The following is a 27,762-nucleotide window of genomic DNA, read 5'->3' as shown; positions in this document are numbered from 1 at the left end:
CATGGCAGCACAAAAAGGTTGTCCTAATTGGTCTCCCGCTCCTGTAGCATAACATGCGGGTGGTTTATCAGGTCAGTCAACGTCAGTCCCTGACAGAGGAAGGATTCCTCGACGGTTCCATCGTGGATATGACAAGTTGGCCAAAAATACAGTTTAAAAACTGCATTTGCATGTCTTTCGGTTGGAACAGAAGCCAGTTTGGATCACATAGTCAAAACTAAAGCAACTTTGGCTCACCCTTCTCTATTGTATTGGGTACTAATGAGTTCAAGTCTTTGGTTAAAAAAGCCCTAAAAGCTTCCACAATACAATCACAGATTTTTGTCTTAAAAAAAATGAAGATGAAAGTCTTGGTATTATTTGTAAAAGACTAGCCTTTATGAAGTAATGCAATGCAAACATGTCAGCTTCTGAAAAAGCTGGAATTCTTTTATGTATCTAACATGAAAGTGCACTCACTTTAAGTCCTGTTCTCTTAACTATATAAACTGAGAAATAAATGGACCCAAAGAAACAAGTCTTAGATGACTTCATTCATTTATTCTCATAGACAATGTGGAAGGGTCACAACGTTAGTCTCCCTTCTAAAAACAATCTTGCAGTCTGACTCCAACAAAAAGTTGACTTTGTAAAGTGTAATTATTGCAACATATAATTTGAGGTCATACTCAATACCGTGTGTTCTTCTCAGCATGCATATAGCAAGTATTTTCAATAGATCTTTGATATGCTTGTATAAAAACTAGCTATAGAAAATCTTTTATGGTTCTCTTTCTTACGCCCTGTTGTGCAACACTCCTACAGCATGCACTTTAATGTTCCAGTGCATTACAGTTTAAGATAATTTACCTGGTGGCTTTCGCAGCTTTCTTCAACTAAGTCAGTCCAAAGGGCAGTTCATGTTACTGCTAGGAAATACTCAGCTATCCAAATTTTTATTGCTTCTTTCATCTAACAAGTTTACTCATGTCCCTTTATTACACACAACTTTTTATTTTTGCTTAGTAGTCGCATTCTTCATAAAGCGACATGACAAATTCCCTCCCAAGATAAATTTCTCTCTCCAAGCCAACTCTTCCATAAGACTAACCATTTTGGTTATCCTAAATTACGTCCTGTTCAAGTCTGCTCTAAAACATTATGGAGCTTCTACGTATGCCTTCTTCGTCTAATTAACAGGCTTCCTCTCACTACATATACATTTATACTAACTGTTACTAAATGTTATGCAATAATATACAATATTATTGTTATCATATAACAGACAATGTAATTGTTACCAAATTTATACAAACTGTTACTTTAAGGTTGTTATTAAATTGTTTCATAGTTTCCAAGTTTAAAACTATTTCATATTTCAAAGGCAGAAATCCCAAAGTTGCCTTTTAATTGAATGTTGAACCTCACTGTTAAAGATTTATTTAGTTTTTTTAAAGTTATAGACACACAGTAAGGTTAATCAAATATTATTAGGACACAGTAAAGACAACTACATTAACTGTTAGTAATAGTTACTGCAAATGGTTTTTAACACTGCAGTGAATGGCAATCCAAAGTTGCATTTCTGTTTAAAACTTTTAAGAGTTATTCTCAATGTTACGTAAAGGAGATGAAGCACCTTAATATCTTTCAACAGTAGTTTGAATCACAGCACTGGGTTTGTTTGCTTTTAAAAAAAAAGAACAATTTTATACTTCTAAGATAATATACGTAGGCCAAAATGTCAATGCAACTTTACTTTTCAATCTAGTGAGTTCTGAATCAGAATACGTCTTGCTTGTATTAGCAGTTGCCTAGACATCACTGTATTTTCATTTGCCATCTTAATTTAGAAATCTTTATCTGCCTTAGTCTTTTCTCAAGTGTTTTATTTTTTTTAAAGAAAGATTCTAAACAAATAATGCAACTCTTCAGATGTTAAAGGTAACAAAGTATTACAGTTAGACTTTTCAAAAACATGAGACTGAAAAATTACTATATTTTATTCATCAGATTAACAAAATAAGGTCATTTTAGTAAGATAATACAAAAATCTGTTATACCTCCAAGACTGGAATCTGTACCTCAAAATGAAGCACACAAACTCTTTTTTATCTTTTGCAACAAGCCAAAAGGCTTTGCAGAGGGCTCAGCTTTTGCAGTTAATGAACTCTTCCTGCTTAACCTTACAGCAAAGTCATATTTTTTATCTGCTGGTAACAGCTAACAGCAGGCCAAAACTTTTCAAAGGGCAAGTTTGTATGAAAGACAATGGTGAGGCCACTATTAGTACCAGATTTAAAAAAAAATAAAAATATGCAAATTGGTAATAGCATTCTCAATAGCACTGAAAAGTCTCTTTAGAAGTATTTCATCTAATACATGTAGTATTACATAGCAATAATGATCTCTTACTATTTTTAAAAATAAAATCCTCAGAACAGAATATCAGAAAAGACATTCTGTTAAACAGTCACTTTTATACGCAAGTCCAATATTCCAACTTTGTGAAAGCATTTACACAGGACTTACACAACATCGCTCCTACTTGCTCTTTTAGAGGCCAGGACACATAGTTGGTGCTTAGGTTTTCAAAAAGTAACAGAACAAACGTATCTTCTTAAGAACAAAAACTAAAGGTGAAAAATTTAACATGCTGTGGAACTGGAATTCTTCTGCAAAGTGAAGAACATGTAAGAAGCACTTATCTTTGCTATAAAAAGCCACGCTTGTACTCCCAAATGCAATTTTCTATACAATTACCCAGCATAACTCTGTTCCATTTTCTGCACACAGTCCAATACATAAAACCAAAAACTCCTAAAACCTTGACTGTGCTAATACGTATAAAAACAGAATTATTTTTGTTTACAAATATTACAATTTCACACAACTGCAGTATGTGTACAGTTGTAAACATATTACAATTTCCTGAAAATATTTTTCCTCCATACATCTCAATCTGCCTCTTAGCAACTTTTGGAGATAAGATCAGAAGAATGTTATCCCAAACAGAAAAACAAAGCATAAAGGCTGACAAAAATACTAGAAGTGAGAAGAAGCGTAAGTCTGCTGCACTGCAATTGGTAAGGATAAATTTCTTTTTGTAAAGCCAAAGATACAGCTGCTAGTTAGATAAGTCAAGCTCGAAAAAATTAGTTAGAAAAGCTTGTATCAAACCCGGTGTACTCACTGGAACTGAAATAGAGTGGGACCTGTTATAGAGGTGAAGGAATTTCTGAGAAAACTAATTGGAGATAAAAAAATACAGACATTAAAAAAACCTGATGCTATAAAAGACACCCAGCTTTTAGGAAACAAATCTCAGAACAGTGATTTCTGAATATTTCAAGTTAAGACTCAAAAATCAATGTTTAGACATTTTACTTTGTATGGTTTGTTTTGGGGGTTTTTTCATGGTCCTGAAAGTTCAGACAGCAAGAACTCCAACGTTCTCAGCCTCTGACATCCTTTAAAAAAAAAGTCAACGCTTTTTCTCCTTAATCACCATTTACAATTAAAATAAGTCCTTATATATCACACGATGTGTTTAATTCAGATAGCAAACCCACTAAATAAAGGTGAAGTTTTTTTTTTTTTAAATGTAAGAAACTTCTGTAGGCAACGATAGTTTGGTACGTTTTGTAATATCTCTGCCTGAAGTGCCTCTAGCAGTCCATTCATTTACAGATTACATCAAACATGTCCAATTTTAGGTGGATTGTTTTTCTTCTCAGGAAAATTTTGGGACCAAAACTTTCATATAAAACAGTAAGAAACAATACCTGCTGAACAAACACGCTGTTCAAATGACTGGCAAGTCTCCGGGCAAAATGCTCACGCAAGTCACTAAACCGCTGCTGTTGCTGTTTCACTGCATGAAGCATATCGTGCCCTGAAAACAAAAAGAACTTCACAGAGTACAAAATATATAGTAATAGCTCATATGTGGGAACCAAAAGGACCAGAGGTCACAATTGCCTCAATCTACAGAAGCAAAATCTGAGACTAGTTGGAAAGGCACATATAATAAAGGCACTACCATAATAAATTTTGTATGTTAGATTATAGTCTAACAAAAATATTACCTGGACGAAGTGCTACATTCATGCACTGCAGAAGAGCATCTGCTGCGTTAGTGCAGGCCTCAATGCCTCGAGAAGACGTCAGATCTCCTTCCTGAAGGGCCTTTATATGACCTTTAGCCAAATCCATGTGATTCTATAAAACAATGGATAGTACTGTCCATAAGCAAGTTAGCTTGCTGTGCTGAACCAAGAATGATAAATACAATTCCATCTTTATAAAAAACTTACTGAAGTTAGTGCAATAGTAAAACAGAAAAATAAACTTGTTATTTTAAATGAGCCTCATATATGGTTGCTAAAAACGGCAGGACCCTAAAAGAATTTTATACCTGACAGGAACAACCATAGTAAACACAATGAAAATGCTTACCACTAAGAACTCTATCTCTGACAGCAGTTTCACATTATTTGTGTTGCTGAGATGAATTAGATGATTGCTTTCTGAAATTTGGTCCATTTGCTCTTTTACACTCTGAAGCATTTCTTCATAGCTGCTCAGCTTTAGCTCAATTTGGTCAACTTCCTTTAGAGCTTCATCCAGCAGTTTCATCAAGATATTCACCTGTTTCTCTGAGGCCATAATTGACTGGATATTTGCCTGTAGAGAAAATGAAGCCACAACATTTTAAGAGACATTTTTCTATCTCAAAAGCATTCTGATATCTCCTTCTGTCTCTATTACTGTCAAATAAACACTTTCCAAAACTCTTTATGAAAGAGCCAATATAAGCTTGTACTACTTCTCATTTAAAGTGTTATTGAAGACACCAGTCCCTCAGTCTATAACACTATTTCATAAAGAAAAGATATAAAGCCAAAACTTTACTCAAGTTCTTAGAATTGAAGTATTGATCTGCACAAAAATAAAAAACAGACTGTAATCCCTGCAGTATTTTTATTTCCAGAAAAACTGCTTAGGTGATAAGGTCAGATTTTCTGTTGCAAGATCAGCTATCGCTATGATAAGAGCCACTTTCAAAATGTAAGAGTAACACACAACTTGACAATTTGAGGAGGTTGTTGACTGTTCCCTCAAGACTGTATCCCCTGCATCTCTTTAAGCTTTCTAAGTGACCTCTAGAATGCTGGGTTGTTTCAAAAAGCAAAATAGCAAACAATCTAGTACTGTTACAGACAGCTGAATACTGCAACATTGTTAGACTAAACTAGGTTCCTAATTAAACTGAGAGTAGTATTTTAGGCATAGGAGTTCGCATCCATGGACATGAACGTCTATTCTCTCTCTCCCTGCACCTCTCCCTTCAAGAAAGGTATATGCAGAATGCCTCCCTCTTTTCTTCTCAACTCATTTGAAAGCCTGTGACTTGCCCCCAAAAGTCACAAGGCAAAGAGCAAAGCTGAAGATCTTTACGATCTGATAATATGATGTAGCTCTGCCTAGGAGCAGATTTATATTTACATTTAAGTATGCGGCAGAACATGTTAGCTCCCTTTTCAAGGAACACTATGTAGTCAGTATCAATGAAAACAGCTCAACATGTTAACACACTGTACATTAGAAGAAACATTTACCCCATCTAGCACTTGTAGCTCTCTCGACAACTTCTCTGCAAAGGCTTCAGCATTAGAAATAGCATATTCACACCCTTCCATCATTATTTCAATATCCTGTTCCTCTCTTGCGTTCAACTCTTGGTATTCATCCACAGCTTCTTCATCACCTCCTGCTACGCTCTGATTCTCTCCACTTGGAACGGATTCTTATGTAGAGAAGGGAAATAAAACGCATTATCAAGTGCAGAAAGTCACAAGCATTTTAAGAGTACTCACATATGTTCGACTATCTTTAAAGAAATGAATCCATTAAACAACTTCCATAACAAGCACCTGCTACCTATGTACACTTTTTTTTCAAGTGTCAGTCTTCCATGGGCTTCATTAAGATTTCCAGAACTGGTTCTGAACAGTGATGTTTTCCAAATTATGCAACAGAAGCAAAATACAAATAGCCGCCTTCCTTTATTGCATGTAATCAACATCAGAATATATTATAGTATTATGCTAGACTTGTTAGCAGAGCGGAAGAAGTTAGATTCTCTCTTTTGCTAAATAGAGCATAAGGGAAACATACTGAAGTTGATTAAGAAATGTATTGCTAAATAAGTAAAAGTTATCTTGAAAAGCATATTATTTAAGAAAGATTGCTTACAAAGCAAAAAAAAAAAAAAAAAGAAAAAGGTGTTACGCACCTTCTGCAACTTTAGGTAGTTCTGAAGAATTAAAAGGTATGGAAAAGCAGAGGAAAGGAAGCAGAGAATGTTAGCCAGACAAAGCATGAACAGTGTGTATATTTTTAAGTGGCAGTAAGTTTGAATGTTTTAATATTGCACGAACTTGCAAAGTTAAAGGTTGGTTAAAAATTTCAGTCAACACCAAAATACAGAAATGCTGTCCTCCCCGGTCTACATTTCTAATTCAAGTTCTTCTGCACAAGCCAGTCTAGTATTTAATAGCAACAGTTTAATCACTTCTGACAGAATCAGCGTGAAAAGCTTACTCATTAGGCTTAACTAAAAAAATTTAACTATTAAAAGATAACATGACTGTAAAAATATTTAATATACCATGAGCAAACAAGTTACAAAGCCTTCTCAGCGACCAGTCACATAAACTGTAATAGGTTCCAGCAGAATTTAACACATGCTTCACAGGTTATAAACTAGAAATCTCATATAAAACCATCAAATAACCTTTAGCATGTTACTGAAGCATCACTATTTAAAGCATTTTTCTAATTTGGGGGAAATTAAAACGAGAGCAAAAGAAGATTCATTACACATTTAGACCTACCAGATCTTGCAGGTAGATCTTATTTTGTTCAAGAAACAGAATGTCTTAAAAATACAATAGGCTTATTGATATTTAGAACTTCATTAATGAAGTATTTTGTCTTGGTTCTCAGTTCTCTGACAGAAAAATCTGTTATCTAGTCACCTTGTTTATCCGAAGACTTAGACAATATAAAAGACTAAAACTGAATAGTAGAAAACATTAGTGTTAGGATTATTGGTTTTTTTTAATATATCTGTTTTACATCAATAATTATTAAACTTTATACTTAACATACAGTTGTAGAAATTTACCTTCCAAAAGCTGTGAACTAACATTAATAAAGTCAATTTTCTTTCTAAGATATCTCTGATTGAGTTTCCAGATACATGATATGAAGGTGTGTTTTTCCACTGTGCTGCTCGCAACCCACTTGTACACTTTGTCAAAATGCAAGTCAAATTCAGGATTCTCCTGCAAAAGATGAGATGCGTTACAGGCTCAACGCTCAAATGATTCTTTGAGCAGCAGAGATTGTTTATGCATTTATTTATTGAGGATATTGAGGATAAAAATTAAATTACACAGAAGCCAATCTCAAGCTGATACACCAACACTGGCACCCTGATTCACCTTAATGAAGGTGCTAAAACATTGAAAGTGAAAAAACAGAATCCACACTATGAAGAGTATTTTGTCAATCCAGATAAGGCAACAATAACACATAATACAGACCTTCGTAAGAGTTTCAAGAAACATTTGACAGCTCTGTCTGCCCTGAAACACTGTCCTTGGAATGACTTATGCCTTGTGTTAGCCTTCTGAAACTAAAAATGATAGCTGGAATAACTGACAACATAGACAACACGATTCAAGAAGATTTAGGGGAATAGACAAGGGGAAAAAATTATGAGCACTTTATATATTTCATAGATATGATAGTATTTGATAGCACTCAACAGGATAGAAAAGCCCATTTGGGATTTTAATGGTAAAAAAACTAGTATGGGAAGTATTTTTAACTAGATTTATTGTCTGATGAGAACACTGCTTTGATAACACTTGATTAAAGCACTTTCCTTTCTACAGCCACTTATGAACTCAGTATAGACTGCAATTGGTAATAGTCTGTTTTAAAGATCAAGTGTTTTGCAACGTCCAGCCTCCTTCTGATGAAAAATGTTAATGCCTCGTATACATGTTAAATTCTTACTTATATATAGTTTGTAAAAACTACTATTGCTGCTACTTATTAGTTATATTGTCACTACTGTCTGCATAAGCAGGTCGCATGTGAAATCACACACAATGGGAAATGGTATTTCCTGTGCAGCACAATAAAAACAGTTCTGTTTTTTTTCTGTAGCTTATATTGATAGATATAATTGCCATACATTTCTAAACAAAGAGTATCATTACATAAAATTTGAGTTGTCTGACAACTAGTGCAGAAAAGGCCTGTGTTAAGAGTTGTACTGGATCACATTTGGAAACCAAAGCATCATTATCAACTTTAATTCTGACATATTTTAGTGAGACAGTTTGGCATTCAATGTTTGTTTTTTGAAAGAAAATTTCAAAATCAATCATTAGAATGGTACAGTACTTTTCTGAAAACAGTTAACAGAATTCTGTTTTCCAAGAAAAAGCCCTGGAAAAGGGTCCAATTCTAATTCTAAATGGAACCTTAAACTGAAAGAAGCAATTCTCCAACACAGTACTTAGGTACAAATCTAAAATTCAGCCAAGAAGAATTTTCAACTTCTAAGTTTTCTGCACTATTCTTCCAAATCACCAGTTAAAAGAACACAAAACCAGACATCGTAGGGTGAAGAGTTTTCACCTGTTTGTGCATCTAATTTTATGATAACAGATGAATTTAAATGCTTAAAATTAGGTTGCTATTGTTCTGCGGAAAAGAACTGTACAGGACTGTACACTTTCCAACAAATGGTCGATGTCATGATTTGGAGAACAGATTGTAAGAGCTTACCTTCAAGCTTATATATCGCTTGTACTAAGTGTCCTAGCAAAAAACCTTACATGTGGGTCAATGTCATTAGTAAGATGGTCATGAATTTTTTTAAAGGGGAAACTAAGCTTGGAATAAAAATTTACGTAAGGCTTCAAAGAAACAAAGAACAAGTACCGGTCCTTAGCACAGGCTCTTTACAGTCACTGAGAGATCACTACAATAAAAGGGCAGATATTCAGAATATTGCCATTCAAGCATAATCTAGACAGATTATCAGGTTTATATTCTTGGAAAAGCTGGAAGAAAATGCAGGCATAAGCAGCACAGAAACGTATCATCCTAATTCCTAATTAATGTGATATCAATCTAAGTTTTAAAACAGTCAGTATCAAAGAAGTTAACTCGAACTTGGAACCAAAAGGGTGTTCTCAGCAGAGCACTGAATGAAAAAAATTGCACATACTTTAACAGCATCTTTGGCATCAACAACAGCAAGATCTCGAAGCGCCCATGCAGTCTGCCTTTTGTAGAAATCTCCCTTGTCAGATTTTTTCACTTTTACCACATTTACTTGCACTGGTCGTTCTGTTGTCACTGTTAAAAGAAGTAAAACAGCAATTTCAAAATGCAAAAATTACTTTAACATCTGCTTCTGCTACACTTCAGCTTCTGAAATGAATTATCAGTGGGGGAGATTTCATAATATTTATTGGATGAAAAGAGACCCTTTGAACATTTTAATCCACAATATCCACAGCTCAGTTTAAGTCTCAGTCAACCAGCTATACGTCTCTATACAGCTTGTGAAGTAATGAACTCAATTTAAAGACATTCATTTGACAGAGCAGACCTCAGACCATGGCCACATAACTGACAGCACAGAGGTAATTGGAGATTACAAATCAGAATAAAAAACGCTTTCTGAGATTTCTCAGCCAAAAAAAAAATCTAGCAAGCTAATTTATTGACAGATACACATAATTTTTGAAGACATGTAACATAATACTCAAAGGAACTTTACAACTCAGTTCAGTTAGTTTCCTTTCCAGAGCCCTCTGCCTTGGACTCTAAGCAGTGCTCTTTATTGCATTTTATTTAGGTTGATCAGCCTAGATGCCTACTAACTCCCCTTTTAAGCACTATATAAAGCCTGCTTCAAAAGCCCATCAGTCCCACACAAATAATTTTGATTCTTTCATTTCAAATTTCAATGAGAGCTGGGAATAGAAGTGCAGGGGTTTGTTTCTTTGTTAGTAGAAGCAATAATGGAAGTGTAAGCTACAACTGATTTTCTCCATTAGAAATGGAAAGTACTTGATTTATAGGGGGCAAGAATAAATACTGGAAATAAAGCTAAGACAAATGCAACTGAATAAAAACCAAGAGTGAAGACAAGAAACACGGTGTGGTGTCACTATGTACCTGTGGCACACAAAAAGCAGTTTCTCTTCTTTTTGCCCGCTTTGCATACGTTCACAATGCTCAACAAGCGCTCATCATTGGGAGTGAAAATATCCCTCTGTAAAGCATGCTTGATTGCAGTCATTTTCTCTCAGCTGAAAGATTTTAAGAAGTCATAATACATTCAGGTACATTTAACACACCTACAAAAAAAGAATATTTACTTACCGCCACTACCGGTTTTTGAAATTAAATTTTACAGGTAACTTAATGAATCATTAATCTAGACAAGCATGATAGATAGGTAGAAGACCAGCCCACTTTAGGAAGAAGTCCAAGATAAAGCTTACAATCTTATTTCAGTTAGACAACTGTGATTTATCAATACTAGAATGATCCTTCTGCCTAATTTAATGGAGAACAAAAAACTTCGTAGTAATAAAGTGGAATGTGAGGCACTGAAACAAAAAAAAAAAGTTGAAATGGGAATCAAGAAAAAAAGATTCCCTCACTAAATAGTGGAATTTTAGATTGGGTATGAATGCCGTGGATCTGGTAAAAATCTGTATGAAGACAGGTGAACAAAAAAAACCCAGAAATTTGACAGGATGGAGAATGTAAAACTAAAGTCACTACAGTAATGACTTTAAACGAAACACATTCCAGAATCTTTCAAATATATTAAAACTGTCAATTAGATTTTCAGGATGCTTTCACCAAATCAAGGTTATACATTTGGCAGACTAAACTGAAAATTTCTAACATTTAAAGGGAGAAAAAGTGGGTCTGGCTCCCTGTTTTGCAGGAAGATTTCTGGAATGTATTCCGGATACAGTATGCCATTGCAGTCATTCAATCCACCACCCAGATGCCATAATTTCAAGTCTAACAAATTATTACTTTTGAGTCTTGGTGTACCGTATACACATCCCAATTCTCTTCTGGTAGAGGGAAAAATCAATCTGATTCAGGATCAGTGTCCCTGCAGGCTTCCTCTCTCCCTTCTCCTTTGGTATCATAAGAGAAATTCTAAATCTCATGTAACGAGAGCACTCTCAAGTATCCTGCTCAGCTTTCTTAAAGCAGAAGCAGTATATCACATTCTATTTGGTGGCAAAAAAAACCCCAAACCAACCAAAACCCAAACAGTCTGTACTAGAGTTTTCCCAGGTTGATACCTCTGTAAAGAACATTTGTGGTGGTTACTTGTTGTCAAATTCATCATTGCCAATTCCTGAAGAGTTACTAGAAAATTATTACTGCCAGATGAATGGACCCATGTTTATAACTTAACTTCACCCAGCAAGCAGGCATTACTTTTTTTTTTTTTAATTAATAAAAAAATAAGACATTGCAGAGGGCCCATGTAACAGAATTTAATAAATTTTTCTTTAGTCAAATTTATTTTCTGGATATTGAAGTCTCTTTCATAAAAGCCCCCTTAGAACAGCTCCTGGAAGACAGAAACTATGGGGACAGGCACGCATCGAACTTCTCAGCTTCCAGAAAGACAGTGCTGGGTTTCTTTGGTTTGTGTTTTAATGTTTTGCAAAGACCTGTTTCCCTGCTCTTGCCAGCTACCACATACTATTAGATGTAACAGGCTGATCTTCTTCCTCTTTATGCTCAAATGAGGGTCTGGCAATTGTTGCAGTAATGCAGAACAAAGAAATGCATCTTTGTAGCCAGCAGAAAGTCCAACTTCAAGGCCATCTAGATCTGAAAAGGCCACAGCACAATTTTGCAAAGATAAGTCTATTAGGTTTGACTACTTTGCTGTCTTTTCTTGGATGCACAGACTAGAGCTCAGAAACACAACACTTCTTTTAATTACAGAGCTTCTTATCGAGCAAGGGAGTAACAGGATATTTCAAAAAGAGTAAGTACTTATGCATGTATGCTCAGTAATAAATTAAGAGATTTCTTCCATTAATCAAGTGCTGACCTTGAACGCTGTACTCTAACCAAATGCTAAAAAATACAGACTTCTGCTGAAAGAGAGTAAACAGACATTACTTATTCTCTCTCTCAGCCTGTAGCAGCAAACATAGGAGATTGTACAAGGACATCAAGGACTGCCCTTGAGATCTTCTGGTACATTGGCTGATATGGTTTAATGTCAATGACAGAGTCGCGTACCAAATCAGACCATTAGATTGCATGAGAATTCTGATTTTCTTTGGCAACGCCTTCAAGTAAGCATGCAACATGCTCAGAGGAAACTATCTGGACCTCTAGCATGTTCATTTATGATGAAGAATTTGCAGAGGTAGAATATAAGAGCAACGTTAAATTAACCAGGCACCAAACAAGAACAGAATCCCAAGGAAGTCACAAAATTCTGAAAGAGACTTCTGAGACAGATTTCAGTATAATCATCTGTTTCCTTAGCAAAGCGTGGTCTAGTCCCCACCAGATTCTGGAAATCCAAGGCATGGGGAGGGGGCTGGGACAACGCCACCCAATACTCAAGCCTTCAGTGATCAATCAAACAAGAAAAAACCAAAACACCACCAAGCTCCAGAAAATTAAGGAATTAGCAATATTCACCTGATTCAGAACACTTTCTCATGATACAGAGAGATTCTAGGTAGGCTAAAAAGAGCAACACTTCGACATCACATTTCAATATTTTTATTTAAATAAAGAAGCTCCAATATTACTCTGAACTTGTGCCTTAAAATTCTACAGCGTATTAAAACTAAGATTAATATACATCACATGCTACACTGCTTGATGCTGGGACGGTATGCAGAGTTAAATTTTAGGTTGGATTTTTCTCTTGGAGATGCCTGGGTTGCTTTCCCTGACAAACAAACAGCAAAGACAAAAAGGTTCCCTCAGCACTTGAAACAGAAAAGGCACCAACTTTTCTTTAGTCTTTTATGTCCCACTACGCCTCACAGCTCCACTGGCCACCCCCACATCCCTCATCTTAGAGATCCTGGTAGTTTTAAACATTAGTAACCCGAGGGCTTTGGGAAAACAAGAAGCAATATATCAAGGTAGAATGAGTATTTTCAAGTGTACAGAGCTCAGGGCATCCAAAGAAATGCTGTTTATATGATACCCCTACGGCAATGTAACACTCCACAGCTGCTAACAATTTTCCTCCCCTTTCATCAAATGCTGGGCCCAGCTTCTGTTTCCCGAATTGCGTCAGGTTGTCACTCCTGTTACTCTTCAATGGGTGCGCAAGATGAAAACACAAAATACCAACAACCAGCGGCATTTCAGAAACGCCCCCTTTCCTTCCTCATTTGGCATTTGACTTTCTGCTCTAAATCCCGTTCAGAATGCTGCAACTCCCCAATTTCAGCGCTAAACACAAGTTGGCCAGCTTGTGCAGAACGCCCCTTCCCCACGGAACGCAGCACGATAAACCCGAGCTCAAAGACCTGCTCTGAGGTGTAGTCCACCTTCTGTTACAAACTCAGCCCCCCCAGGCACAGCCACCAAAACCTTCACAACGTGCCAGGACCAAGCCCACCATTCAGTTCTTCGCAGACGAATCCCGTTGTCCTGAAGGAAGACGGAAGCACAAGGAGCTGGAGATAAAGCTGCTTCCTCAGAAAAGCGCTTCAAGAGCGCCGAGACCACATCAGTCTCTAATAACTGCCTTTAGACATTGCTGCATTTTATTTTTTTTTTTTCCCCAATAACGTTACAAATCCTCGGCTACATGAAATTTATCAGAGAGGTCACATCACCGCCACAGCCCGTCCGGGAAACAGAGGGGAAGGAATTAACAGAGCAATTTGGAAAGGCCACTCAGCACACACAGCCTCCCCAAGGGGGTGAACAGGAAAACAGGCTATCAGGTTAAAACATCCGATCATCGGGTCGAAACATAACACGAGAGCGTCGCCGAAGCGTAACACCCCCGGGAATCAAACAACCGAAAGACTTTCCACAGGAAAACTCGGACGAGTCACTGACAGCAACGGCGGGGGGGAGCCTCCCAAGGGCCCGCCTGGCACCAGCTCCACCACCTCCCACCCGACTCCCGGAGACAACCTGCCCTACAGCCGGGGCGGGGGATGCCGGGGCCGCCTTCGCTCTCACCGCGGAGCCCGAGCCGGGACAGGGAAGGGGAAGAAGCCGCCTCCGCCGCCTCCTCCGGCCGCCGCTCCCCGCCGCTGCCCACCGCGCCCGCTTCCGCTCACGTGAGGGCAGCAGCGAGGCGGCGGGGCTAGGAAGTCGGCCCAGCCCGCACAGCGCCCCCTGCTGGAGGGAGGTGGGCGCCGCGCCTGTGACGGGCACCCACGAAGGGGAGGTCACAGGGTTATTGAGAAGGGTTATGTCTCGCCAAAGGCGTGCAGCAACACACCCCCCCCCCACCCCGGGGTTGAAGGAAACACACACAACGCATTCCAACAGGGCAGTATCTTAGAATTTCAGGTGACAAGTCCATGTCTGGGGACAGCTGTCGCACAGCTTCGGGAGAGCCACTCTGCAGGAAGGCCTGGGCAGGCTGGAAGAGTGGGCTCACAACAGCCTCATGAAGTTCAATGAGGACAAGTGTGAAGGACAAGCCTCTCACCTGGGGAAGCGTCATCCAGGAGGGCAGCACAGGCTGGGATCGACCTGGCTGGGGAGCAGCTCTGTGGAGAGGGACCTGGGGGTCCTGGTAGACAACAAACTCAGTACGAGTGAAAGAGGATGGGGCCAGACTCTTCTCAGTGGTGCCCGGTGACAGGACAAGGGGCAATGGGCACAAACTGGAACACAGGAAATTCCGTCTCAACATGAGGAGGAACTTCTTTATTTTGCGGGTGCCAGAGCCCTGGAACAGGCTGCCCAGAGAGGGTGTGGAGTCCCCTTCTCTGGAGATTTTAAAAAACCCACCTGGATGGGTTCCTGTGCAACTTGCTCGAGGTGGACCTGCTTTGGCAGTGGGGTTGAACTAGATGGTCTCTGAAAGTCCCTTCCAACCCCAACCATTCTGTGATTCTGTGTGCTGCTGCAGCAAAGAAAGCCAACACGATGTTGGGTTGCACCAACAAGGGCATCACCAACAGAGATACAGAAGTCATTATCCCACTCTACACAGTGCTGGTCAGGCCACACCTGGAATCCTGTGTTCAGTTTTGGTCCCTGCTGTGCAAGAAAGATATGGACAGGCTGGAGTGGGTCCAGAGAAGGGCCATCAAGACGATCAAAGGGGTGGGAAGGCAGCCATATGAGGGAAGGATGAGAGAATTGGGTTTGTTCAGCTTGGAGAAAAGAAAGCTTAGGAGAAACCTTGTCGCCGTGTTCCAGTATTTAAAGGATGGCTACAAAGAAGATGGAGACTCCCTTTTTACAAGGAGTCACATGGAAAAGACAAAGGGTGATGGGTACAGGTTACTCCTGGGGAGATTCCGATTGGACATAAGAAGAAAATTTTTCACAATGAGAACAACCAGCCATTGGAATAATCTCCCCAGGGAAGTGGTGGATTCCTCAACATTGGACACATTTAAGATTCAGCTGGACAGGGTGCTGAGCCATCTTGTCTAGAGCATGCTCTTGCCAAGAAAGGTTGGACCAGATGATCCCTCAGGTCCTTTCCAAACTGGTATTCTATGATTCAATGAAAAGCATTTAGATTTTGGCTCTACCCCTAAGCAGAAGCACCCTTAACTACCAACAGTCTTTGATGCCAGTGATAATTCAGAGGCAACAGTTACTCTGTGACTAGTGATCATGCATCTAGCCACGAGAAACGACGTTCACATCTGGTCGTAGCTACTTGTAGCCACTGCTGAATTCAGTGAGAATTGGAACTACCTTCCAGTTCAAACTCCGCTGTGATGGAGGTTCTCCACACGATTGATACACTTCACTCATTTTTAGCATTATTCATGTAAGTTAATATTCATGTAATATATATATTCAATATATTCAAATAATATTCATGTAAGTTAAGGGAAGGCTGAAATAATTACAGATTACTTGAACTGTATGACTTCTTCGCATTAATACATCAGTATGCCTTTAAGGTCTGGTTGATAAAATGTATTAGCCAGGCCATGACCAATAAAAAACAACAGAAAAATCTTTTCCAAGTTATTGTTATAAATTGCCAAAACATGGACTTTTAACATATAAAACTGATTTCATCATTCCTGTATCATTTTTCCACTTGACTGAAAGCATTAAACATTACTGACCAATAGAGTCTCACTGAAGGTACTTCTATTTTCTGACTTGCAAAACAACATACTTTATACTTCCATAATATATCATTCATGAGGGCCAAGGTTAAACGAGAAGTTATATTTTGGTAATTTCTCAATTCAGCCACAAAATGTAACTGTCTCTGGCTAGATCTATAAAGACTGGACAAGCCAGCCATAAAAGATTGGACAGGGCTTCGTAAAGCTTTTGGTGGTGGTGGTGGTGGTCAAAACCCTTCTAGTTTCCTGTCTTTAGCTATTCATTCTGCTTCAGGGCAAAACCCAAAACGTAGTTTGTTAATGCTAAAATGTGGTTCACGTGTTAAAACTGACATGAGATCATCTTCCAGGGTGCACAGTGCCATTCTCTCCTACTTCAGCTTCCCACAGATGCTCTTTAGAATGGGGCTTTGATCTCCCAATACTGACTTTAACTCATGACAAAATATTCTTAAATTACATATTGCAAATAATGTAATGCAACCCCTTGTTTTACTGCAAGAGGATTGATTTGTGTGCTGAAAGTATCGGGGATTAGGTACGTGACGGGGAAAGAAGTAGCATAAGATTTTGCTGGCAAGAGGTGGGTTGCTGTATGTATGACTGCAATATACAAAGGCAAAAAAGAATGAGAAATAGCCCAAAAGGCACAGTCCAGAACAGGCTCCCTGCTCTGTTTCACTTCCAAAATTCTTGTTAAAATTCTGCATTGATTTGTATTTGCTTAATTTAAGATTCAGAAAAAGCATGAAAGACAAACACACAAGAGAAGAGTCCTTCTGATTTAAATATGAGGTCATGGGTCTTAGATGGTGAAAATTATCTTAAATCTGTGAACTCCAGTGGAACTTCACCAGTTCCAGATAAGATATGGAACTGTCTTATCTGAATGATGATATTAAAGGCTTTTTATAGCATGGAGCTGCAGGAAACTAATATATATATATATTTTAAGTATAGAATAATACAAATACGGTATTGATAAATGCTACATACAAAATATTCTCAAGTCCTTATGTCATAAGTTTTCCTGTCTTCTTATTTCTGATGTTGGGTTAAAGAGTTTAAAAAAATACACTTGGGAAAAAACATCACCTGTATTTTATGGCAACCTCTATTCTCTCTGCCTCTTAAACAAATGAGCATGAAGTTCTGTTTGCTTATTACCACTTTTCTTCATTTTCAGGCTGCCATATTTTTTCTTTTCTCTGGAACAGATACGGCTGGTAACAATTTCTGTCTTCCGAAGAAAATCCACATTATATTCACAACCTCAAGTATTAATTCAATCCATCATTGAATTGAAGCCTTTTATAAGAATGCTACAAAAGCATTTATGATAATCCTTTACTCCTGTAACTTTCTTCCTATTCAGTTTTGGAGAAGTCTTGCAGGAGAAGCAAGACATCGTATTTCAAACTACTTTCTGTATATCCAATGTCAGAAAATGCGATGTAGGGAACAATTCTGCATTAATTGAAAGATGGGCTATTTAGCCTGTCAGGTCTTTTCCATTTATAATTTAGCATATTCTCTGTCTCCTGTGATGAAGCTGCGCTGTACAAACCGCAGAGAGACAGTCTCCTGCACCTCAGGATGAAGACTTTCCATAATGCGATCAGGTCACTCCGGCAATCACATGTGTCCCGGTATTTGGCATCATATAAAGAACAGTGTAAATGTAAAGAGTCCCTAGATTAGGTCCGCAAAAATCTTTTAAAGTATTTTTTCTTTTGATAATTACTGAAATCATTTACACGGACAATGTCACTTTTTCTCCTTTCCTTTTGTTTAGTCTGACTGCTTAGTGAAGAATGTCTGAAATATGTTATCAGACAGAAGAAATGCCAAACAGATTTTAATTGCATATTATTCCACATAAAATGCAGGCTTATTTGTCTTCTAATATAGTCAGTTTAATGTTTATACAGTACAAGAATAGAAAGGTATAAACTACTGATGCAAGCCCATTAAATATGATTGAACATTATAGTCATTTTTAGCTTATGAGTTTCTAACACGAGGTCAGGAATTCACTATACCTGTACTTTATTTCAAAGGAATGCTCTGAAGTTCTTATTGTTAGAGGTTCTATGTTTTTATTACAGTTACAAGATGAATGATACAGGCTTTTCCACCCAGAAAATATTTCCTTGTGCCTATTAAGTAAAGAATTTGTAAACATTACAGAAAACATTGTGATCTCTACAATTAACACACAGTCAAAACAAGACAATGTATCGTAGGTAACAGTAATGTGAATTATACTTGCTATTGAAGATGGTTTTGTGGAACCTGGATGTTGGGCAAATACTTCTTGTGGCTATGGATCAAAGGTTACAATACAGATACTTGCACTGGATTACCCCAAAGACATTCTGAAAAGAACAACTGCATTTCATAAACGATTACTATAGGTACAGTCTTTCTCTCTAATGGTATTTAGCTGGCAAATGTAAGACTTAAGTCCTTACAAATTCCAGAAGATTTGTGTTGCCCACATAAACTGCCTTCACGACTTTCAAGGTTTACATAGCTATTAAGATTTGGGTTAGAATGAGTGTAATTTACAACATGTATCTAGAATAAATATATAACTTCTGCAGATTAGATAATCAAAGGTATGGCCTTTCTTATATACAAGCAGTAGGACAAGATTTAAAAAGTAAAGTAGAAAGCTGTACATTTTATACAGTTTTTCAAAGATATTCTCCCTTATTTGATGTTATTTCGATTTTGAACCCAAAGTACATTTACACAAATGTTTTCAAAGGGGGAAGTCCATAAGAAAGACCATAGTGAAGTGCGAGTCACCGTACCCTTGTGTCTCCCATTTTACAGCAGGTTCTGAGAGAGGACAGGAACCAGCCCGTGATTTCCGAGGGAAAATTTATATCAGTCAGCTTTAGGTATGCAGCTGGTTTGGTCCACAGCTCGTCTCCCTGTACAATCTTGGCTGCCAAAAGAGAAAGGAGGTCTTCTCCTGCAGGATGTTCTGACCAGAAGCTTCTCTGAATGACCTTTTGGGTTGGCATTTCTTTATTGACTCTGGGCAGAACAGCCAGTTAAGCTTAGCTGACCGACACTGGGCAGTATCACCGGGCTTCGTCTTGTCAACATTGTTCCTCTTCAGCTCTTGCTCAACACTTTAATTCATCCTCTCTTTCTACAGTAATAGAATGCTTTCACAAGTTTTCATTTTTCATTTTTTGTTATGGGTGAGATCTTCCAAACCACTCAGTAGACTCCACCCCAGGTTCAATGTAACTCTAAGCACTAATAGGTATTTAAGTAGTGCACTGAAGATGCTAACCCATAGCTAGAAACTGGTGAAAATTACTGTGGTAATTCTATGAATTTTGAAGTCTATCACTTGCCTACAAAGTAATTGCAGTCGCCAACAACCACTGTTGACATAGTATTTTGTTAACTCTTAGTCCAGAGGTAGAGACATAAATAAAAAAAATCTATTCCCTAACTGGGCCTGTTCATGTACGTAAGCAATAAAGTGCAAGAAGGAAAATGTTAATGATATTTAAAAAAAAAAAAAAAGTTTTGAAAGGTCTGACAAACAAAGCAATTCTGCTGAAGAACATTCATTTTCTGTTTCTAAGCCAGTACCACAAATAATGGGAAGGTCAAAGGGAGTACCAAATGTTCTGAGGGAAAAACAATGTAACTGCATAGGTGAAAAGTTGGTCCCGTGGTACCTGAATGCCAAACTCTGATTCATAAGGACGAGGGTTTGATTCTTGCATTAATGTAGGTGTGATGTGATTAACAGAGTTCTATATTTCATCACATTTGAAAATGGAAATGTGCATCCTTCTCGAACAGAACTCATTTGGTTGCTTTCTTTTTTCTACTTCCAGGATTTAAATTAACTGTCAATGCTCTTAATGCTCTAAAAATATTTCCAGCTATTAATGAAAGATAATTTATACCTCCAGAACAAGCAGTCTCCACTGACCATGAGAATTACCGGTCCTATGTTGAAAGTCTCACATATTTGTAAGTATTTGCCAGAGTGAGGCTCTCCTAATATATATAAATGAACGATCAATTGTATATGGAAAAAGTATGTTCTATTTTTTACTTCTATGTAAAATTAAAAAGCAGATACTGCATATTACTTACTATCTTTTTGATCAGATGGTTTATGAAATGCTGGTCAGTGGAAGTTGACCAGTCAACCTTAATGTTAGAAAATGCATCTTTAGGACAGAGGACACAGGGAGAGACATAAAAGGTTGGAGGCGTAGAAGCATATCCTCATCAGTACTAAGCAATCCCTGTTGTTGGATGACCAGATTGAGTCGTCATTTAGGTAGGTGTCATCAAAGTTCACGATCTTCAAGTCCTTCTTAAGGTACATTTCATTCAGTTTGTTTAGCGTTCGAGCAAAGGTATATTTAGATGCACAACTATATGCTTCCAGATTGTAGACTTTGTGGAAGTGCATATCAAAATATGGATTATCCTAAAAATATGGAGAGAGAATGAAATTATTGCATGCATTACAAATGTTAGAGCTGCAATCTGTTGTTCTCTGCCTAGCTACATCCAGGGCTTTTTCTCAATTTGATGGACACTAAAGGACTTCGCATCTTTCTGCTATTCATACTAAAAGGTCTTTTAAAACTTTACAAAGTAGTGGTTTATAATTAGCTGCTATTCTTTGCCATTAGGAGTTTTGCCTGAGTAAAACTTTCAGAGTTTGGCCAAGCGATAGGCTGCACTTTATTGGGATTATACAATCTTGTTTTGAAATGAACTGTTTTGTCATGTTGCCTAAAACACACTCTATGGAGAGCACTTGCCTTGAACTATAACTTTATATGCCTATCAGAAGAAGAATATTGATTGCCCTTCCTGCCTAAATTGTAATTCTCTGCACTTTCTGGCTTTTTGGCACAATTAATCCCAGCTAAACTCTGTTGAATTCTATGGGTATGAATAACTATTATGAGTATTTATAGAAGTGTTAATCACCCTATAATTAGGAGTTTGAGTTTCATTTAGGCTTTTCTTTAATCAAAAATGAGACAGATTTTGATCATCCTGGTTGCGGAAGGCTGAATCATCTCTAAAAGATATTTCAGCATAACACTTCTGAAAAAAGCTGGAGTAAATTCATACAGGCAAGTGATGAGGAAGTCCTTTGCCTGCTTTGGCTGGGGAAGGGACAGGAACATCCAGAAGCAAGATAACTTGGAGAGGGGATGTAAAGGATTATTAAGTTTGGCTTTTTTTCTCTTCTGGCCTAAAGTGCAAAGAGCTCCCAGGGTGCAGGGATACTCTGAAGCTGAGCTCACCTCCTCTGTCTCCCAAGTTCCTGGTTTTAGACTTGAGGGCAATGTGCACAGGACAGAAGAACAACCACAGTTGGTCATTTTCCTTGGATAAAGGCTCTGAAACCTTCCTTGTGGTCTTATGATTTCTCTTTCACTGGGATAATGTAATCTGAACTCTATTTTATGTTCATTTGAAAGCACTTTCAAAGAGAAAAAAAGTCATTTTTTTCTTGGACTACATTTATTATGCACAGACAACTGTTAAAATGTCTTTTCAACCATGCAGTAAGATATTTGCCTTGGCATAAGCTTTTGTAAAACAGGATTTAATTCTACTTTTGGTGTTCTGTCTTGCAGCATCATTTTACCCTTCTGAAGTTGTATATGAGAGACTAGGAGTTTTTTAGCAGTAAGGTTAGCCAGATGTAGCCAAAGTTGTTTCACGTTTACAGACAAAAATGTACAAATATTTAATTTATCCATGTAATGTGAGATTAAGCTCTGTGAAAGAGGCACAATTTCATGAGCTGGTACACCAAAGGATGAACTTTCTTGCAAGACGTTTTACACATTGACTTCGTCACACAGATAACAAGTTCACAGTGTCCATAAAAATATGTAACAAAAATTTTGTTTTCAAATGCACATGAAAATCTGTGGGATTAACTCCAGTTTACACTGGGAGCTGCACGTGGAGAACTTTTATTCCCAGTTATGATGAACAAATTAGAAAACATCCAGCTTGTGTCTCAGATCTCAGCTGGAGAGATGAAGAAGATTGCAACAAACAACAAAATTTGCCCTTCCTCCCACCCCAGAACAGTACAAATGTGATGTGGAGCCTCTCATGGGCAATAAAACCAAGATTCCTTGGAAGTTTTATTTATTTTGGGTTTTACATAACTTTACTTTTTGAATAATGCATTTTAACTGCATTTTAATACTTGTATCCCAAATTGCAGCACAAGAAAAGGATACTCTGACATATATATTTAATAATACATAACACTTACAGTATCTGCTTCTTTTCCATCAATCATCTCCAGATCTTTCAAAAACCACTTTTCAACTATTTCATATTTCTCCTCTCGATCCACTCGCAAGTGCTTAACCATACATATTTCTACTTCTTCACTTTTAGTCACTGCAAGAAGAAAATAGTTTAGATGTGCAGGCAAGTGCTTCCCAAAAGTTCTAATAATAAAGGCCTTAAGCAAACTACATTTTAGATGATAACTTAAATGATGACAGGCAGGGATGTACAGGGCTTGATAGTTTTATTTTGCCCAGTAGTAGGAATATCACTGTGTTCTCAGCCTGTGAAACCTGGCAGCTTTTAGTAGATTTAGGATTTACCTTACCTTACCTGTCCTGTGAAAAGAGGATCTTATCTGTGCAAAAGCCTTTCATCTGAGTTGAAATGGAAACCTAATTCTGGCACTGAGTCTGTATGGATAATCCACTTATCCTACTTAATTCTAAAAGGAATCTTTTGGGGTACTGGAATCAGAAAATTGGGAAACTGCTACCAAGGCTCTGTATTTGCACGACTTGTGCTATACTTGCCATTCTGTGGATGAAGTTCTTTTATGAAGCCATTTTTTTTAAAAAAAATACAACTGTTATTTCCCTATAAAATATGTAAGTAGGCCACTTAACAATAACATTGAAAATATTCCTTAAAGCTTCAAGTTGCCCAGTGCTATCTTTGTAGAAATTGCTGTTTTCCAACTTAGGCAGGAAATGAGAGTAAAAAGAGCACCAAGACACTCTTTGCAATAACTAGCATTATTAATTGATTACACTGAGTGCTGCGTAGGAGGTTGGATTTCTGTAACACACAGTGATGAGTGTGAAAAGCACCAGAGCCTGAACAATCTCCTGCACGTCCAGCGTGATGACTGCAGGGCAGGCCACTTGCCCAAGCCATCCGGTAGCCCAAGGGAAGGGTGAAATGTCACCTACATCTGGCAGGAGCATTTTGGCATCACAGCACAAGGCTACAGATGCAGAAGCAAAATTCTCTTATTTCTAAACAGATTTTTGAAAACTCATTGTGAAACTTGACTATTTTTATCTTATTCTTGTTAAGAGATCTCTTACTTCTCACCCATTTATAAGAAAATGGTTATTCAAGTAAAGACAAATAAAGGATATATGTTGGAGATACACCTTCTTTCTGTTGCAAAGAAAAACAGTGGAAAATATATCAATTGATTATAATTTTTCTCAGTCTATAACTTCCCTGTCTGGAAAATACAAATCACTGTTGCTTTTTTTCCTGGTCCTATCAGTCATAGTTGCTCAGTGGTTTTTAACCAAAGGACCATGGCTGTATTATCTTTTATGGAGAAATTACAATGGTTTTCATTTGCAAGCAAATCTAGAAGGCTAATCTTAGAAAGTTCTCTTCATGCTTTCAGTTTCTCCCATTCTGTTTGTTTCTTTGCTTGCTTGTGAGGGAGTATGTTGTCTCCCTTAAGAGTTAAAACCAAAGGAAACAAGCCCAAGCCCAAAAACCCCCAGTCATGTCAGAAATACAAGGGGATGTCCTAGTGGCCACCAGGACCCACACACTGACATTTCTCTACCCTCATGCAGGAGCAGAAACCATATGGCACAAGGACAGAGCACAGACGTGTTAAGAAAAATGAAACCAGGAGCATGTCCTGCCCCATGGTGAAACTTGAGTTGACTATTTTCAACTAAAAATTAAAAATAATAATAATAAAAAAATCTTTCTTTACTTTTCCTGTGGTTTAGATATTGCTTGCTCCTGCACTCAGTTAACAGAATTAAAGAAAACTTAATTTTTTATATAGAACATGAGCTTAGATCTGCCATTTCATTCTATTAAACACTAAAAGCTTTTCTTGGGGAGGGCAGGGCTATGGCAATGCCTTCATAGAGCACAAACTATTTCCTAAGGTCTTCCATGGACTGAACACCTTTTTCAGAGTCTCTGTTGGATAATACGATGTTATCCTTACTGTTCTTCTCAGGAGTGCCACTACTGGACTGTGAACATTCCTGAACGTGGTTGCATTTCAGCTTTATGTTCTTCCAGAGTTTATAAAGCAATCAGTGAAAGGCTTCTCTTGCCTTCACGAAAGAACTGGGACTTGCTATTGTGAAAAGAAAGGGAAATCATGTTAGGCATATGGCTCAAAAATAAGATTGTTCAGTAATCTACACCAAGATTTTGTAGCAATAGAGATTTCAAAAGGCACAGACTTCTAAAGTTTTGCCTATAGTTTGACTGATTTTATTTTTTTTTATTATTATTATGTTAATTTGCATTCAACAGGAATATACTGCGGTTGCATTGCAGGGATAAGATTTTAGATAATGTGTTTTGCTCCTACAGAATCACAGCAGATTACAGTAGCTGCTGGCAGACAGATGCAACCCATCTTTCAGAATCAGATTTCCACTCTACTCACCACTTACTTGACTATGCCTGAATATATTAAGAGAGTTTAATATTGGATACTGAAGACATCCCACTCAATACTCTACATAAATTTTCCTTGATGTCTTCAGAGACTTCCAATCACTTAATCTGATTAGAGGCTTTCTTTATGGCTTGTTCTCCTCTACCTTAAAAAGAAATTTTTAGTAAAGGTTTTAAAGGTCCATAGTGTTATTTCTTCTCTTTGGATGTTTCATAACAGCGAACTGTTTAGATCTACTACTAAACATACTATGCAACTAAACATACTTCTTCTGGATAGTTTTATAAACTATGAAGCAGGTTATTATTTAGAAGCTCTATGACGTTCAGGAATCCATTTCTTAAAACTATTTTTCCACTTCTAAAATACAAAGCCTGTTCTACTAAAATCACGTGAGCCCAGGGAACATAGCTTGCTGACTGTTTCCAGTAACCTGTAAAACAACTTCAACATTCTAAAGACTTCAGGTGTTTATAAAGATGATGATCACAGAATAGCACTGTTACCATCTCATTTTAGATGTTAACCCAATCTATGTCTCAAGTACAGAGATTATTTCTACCTGTTATATGTATTTTGAACCCAAAGAGGAAACAGACTGGAAGAAGCATTCACTTCAACCTAACTACTTACGGATGAGAGCATTTCTCTTTTTTAGTATCTTTCACTGTTGTGAAATAAAATAAATAAATGAAAAAAAATGAAAAAAAAAAAAGCTTTTCTGAAACCTTGTTCTAAAAAGGTTACGAAACAGAAAGTCTTGAAATCAAATTATGAAACAGATACACTTGAAATCAAATTTAGTAAAGAACCAGATAATCAAGTTTATCATAGCAATCTTGTTTTACTCACGGTTCCTGCTAATTACTGACACAAACGTGTATTTATTCAAACGACATGACTCGTTCACTGTTACCGGAGGAACTGGGACAACATGCGGGACGTTAGACCAAGGCAAGGGACGGTGCGAAAGCTCTATGAATTACAACTGTTGCCTGCAGCGCCAATGGGTTTGCGCCCCAGCCCCTCCGCACCCGCGCATCCCCCCCGCACCCGCGCATCCCCCCCCCGCACCCCGCCGTGTACCGCCCGGCTACCTGCGGCGCACAGGTAGCATCGCTGGGCGCCCGAGCCCTCCTCCACCTCGATGAACTCCTGCAGCCTCAGCCGCCGGGGGCCGAACAGCCTCTTCGCCAGCTCCTCCTTCACCAGCGAGGACATCGCCGTCCCCCCCCGCCGCCGCCCGGCTCCTCGGCAGCGGGTACCGCAGCCCCGCGCACCGCAGCCGCCGCTCCGCGCACCCGCGGGGGACAGCGGCGGAGGCTGCCCCCCGGCCGCGGGGGAGGCATCGCTCCCGGCGGGGTCCGGGTACCGCTGGTCCCCCCCCCCCCCAACCCCGACCAGCCCCCTCCGTCGCCGGGGCCAGCCGCCGTTAAGGCTCCGGTCGCCGGAGCGGGGAGAGGCCGGGCCGCGCATCTCCCCGCCCCACGCGTGTCCGCCCTCCTTCCTTCCCTCCCTCCCGGGACGGGCCCGGGAGATGCCTCCCTGCCGGGGGACGAGTAAGCGCGCAGAGGAATCGCGCTAAAAGCCAGCTTACCAAGAGTTGTCAATTAATGCAATTATTTTTATCAGCAGATAACAGACTTAGCAGGAAAGAGCCATTCCTTCTAAAAGGAATTACATCGCCTTGTGGCTCTTACAACAGTTCCTGCGCTAATAGCTTCATGGCTATTAATAGAGTTAAGGGGGAAATTACCTTATGCCACTCGTTACGAAGAGAAGGTCAACTCACCTCGGTGCACCAGGAGTCCCGCGAGGGCGGGTGCAGCCTGGGGACCAGAGGACCTGCCATCCTCGGGATGCTTACGGGTGTGAGGGGCCTGATACATCAGGCAGAGATTCATAGTATCATACAATCATTTAGGTTGGAAAAGACCTTTTAGATCATCGAGTCCAACAGTTCACCTAGCACTGCCAAGCCCACTACTAAACCACGTTTTTAAGCACCACCTTACACTTTTAAACACCTTTTAAATACCTCCAGGGATGGTGACTCAACCACTTCCCTGGGCAGCCTGTTCCAATGCTTGAGAACCCTTTCAGTGAAGAAAATTTTCCTAATGTCCAATCTAAGCCTCCCCTGGTGCAACTTCAGGCTGTTCCCTCTGAGTATATTTGCAGAAATTTTGGGTGTTCCTGCCACTCCACAGATGTGTGGGTAAAGTTCTTGGGGGCATGTACTCTTCTAATTTCAGTGGCTGCAGTAGCCTGTGTTAGAGTTTTTTCCTTTGGACTCATTTCTGGCAGCTTATAGAAGTTGAGTTGCTCTTCTATTTCTTATGCTCAAGCTTATTATGTCCGAAGACCTTATTGGATTTTCATTCTTATAGTCTCAAGAAAATGGAGAAAGGGATCTAACCTTAGGATAAAACTGAGTGCTAAAGTGAAGATTTAGCAAGTGAGGTAAAAAATCTGAATTTAAAAAAAAAGAAAAAGGTTTTGGGCAATTTTATTAGAATTATAGAATCGTAGAATGGTTAAGGGACCTTAATGATCATCTAGTTCCAACCTCCCTGCCATGGGCAGGGACACCTCCCACTAAACCATTAGAATAATTTA

At 38.6% G+C, this 27,762-nt stretch overlaps 2 protein-coding genes across 3 annotated transcripts in view; both read right to left on the bottom strand.

Annotated features, from left to right (window-relative positions):
* EXOC1 (exocyst complex component 1) overlaps positions 1–14,399 on the bottom strand; it is a 31,105-nt gene extending 16,706 nt beyond the window's left edge. Inside the window, exons 1-9 of one of the 2 annotated variants that reach the window (XM_074154331.1) lie at positions 14,299–14,399; positions 10,255–10,388; positions 9,296–9,426; positions 7,172–7,331; positions 5,601–5,788; positions 4,438–4,665; positions 4,068–4,200; positions 3,765–3,874; positions 3,173–3,226 (exon numbers count right to left, since the gene is read on the bottom strand). In XM_074154331.1, coding sequence (XP_074010432.1) covers positions 3,173–3,226; positions 3,765–3,874; positions 4,068–4,200; positions 4,438–4,665; positions 5,601–5,788; positions 7,172–7,331; positions 9,296–9,426; positions 10,255–10,378 — 1,128 coding nt within the window. In that variant the 5' untranslated portion in view covers positions 10,379–10,388; positions 14,299–14,399. The remainder of the gene's footprint in view (positions 1–3,172; positions 3,227–3,764; positions 3,875–4,067; positions 4,201–4,437; positions 4,666–5,600; positions 5,789–7,171; positions 7,332–9,295; positions 9,427–10,254; positions 10,389–14,298) is intronic. The other variant, XM_074154332.1, reaches the window with a different exon arrangement.
* A 6,211-nt stretch (positions 14,400–20,610) lies between these two features.
* On the bottom strand, positions 20,611–26,364 carry EXOC1L (exocyst complex component 1 like). The gene is made up of 3 exons (XM_074155154.1): positions 26,241–26,364; positions 22,702–22,832; positions 20,611–20,874 (listed from the first exon to the last, which is right to left on the bottom strand). Exons 1-3 carry the CDS (start codon positions 26,362–26,364, stop codon positions 20,611–20,613), a joined length of 519 nt encoding a protein of 172 aa, XP_074011255.1.
* Positions 26,365–27,762: the final 1,398 nt, after the last annotated feature.

Source organism: Numenius arquata, chromosome 10 (assembly GCF_964106895.1).
Source record: "Numenius arquata chromosome 10, bNumArq3.hap1.1, whole genome shotgun sequence".
Lineage (NCBI taxonomy): Eukaryota > Metazoa > Chordata > Aves > Charadriiformes > Scolopacidae > Numenius > Numenius arquata.
The sequence above is the reverse complement of the archived record's forward strand: the minus strand, read 5'-3'. Positions and strand labels throughout refer to the sequence as shown.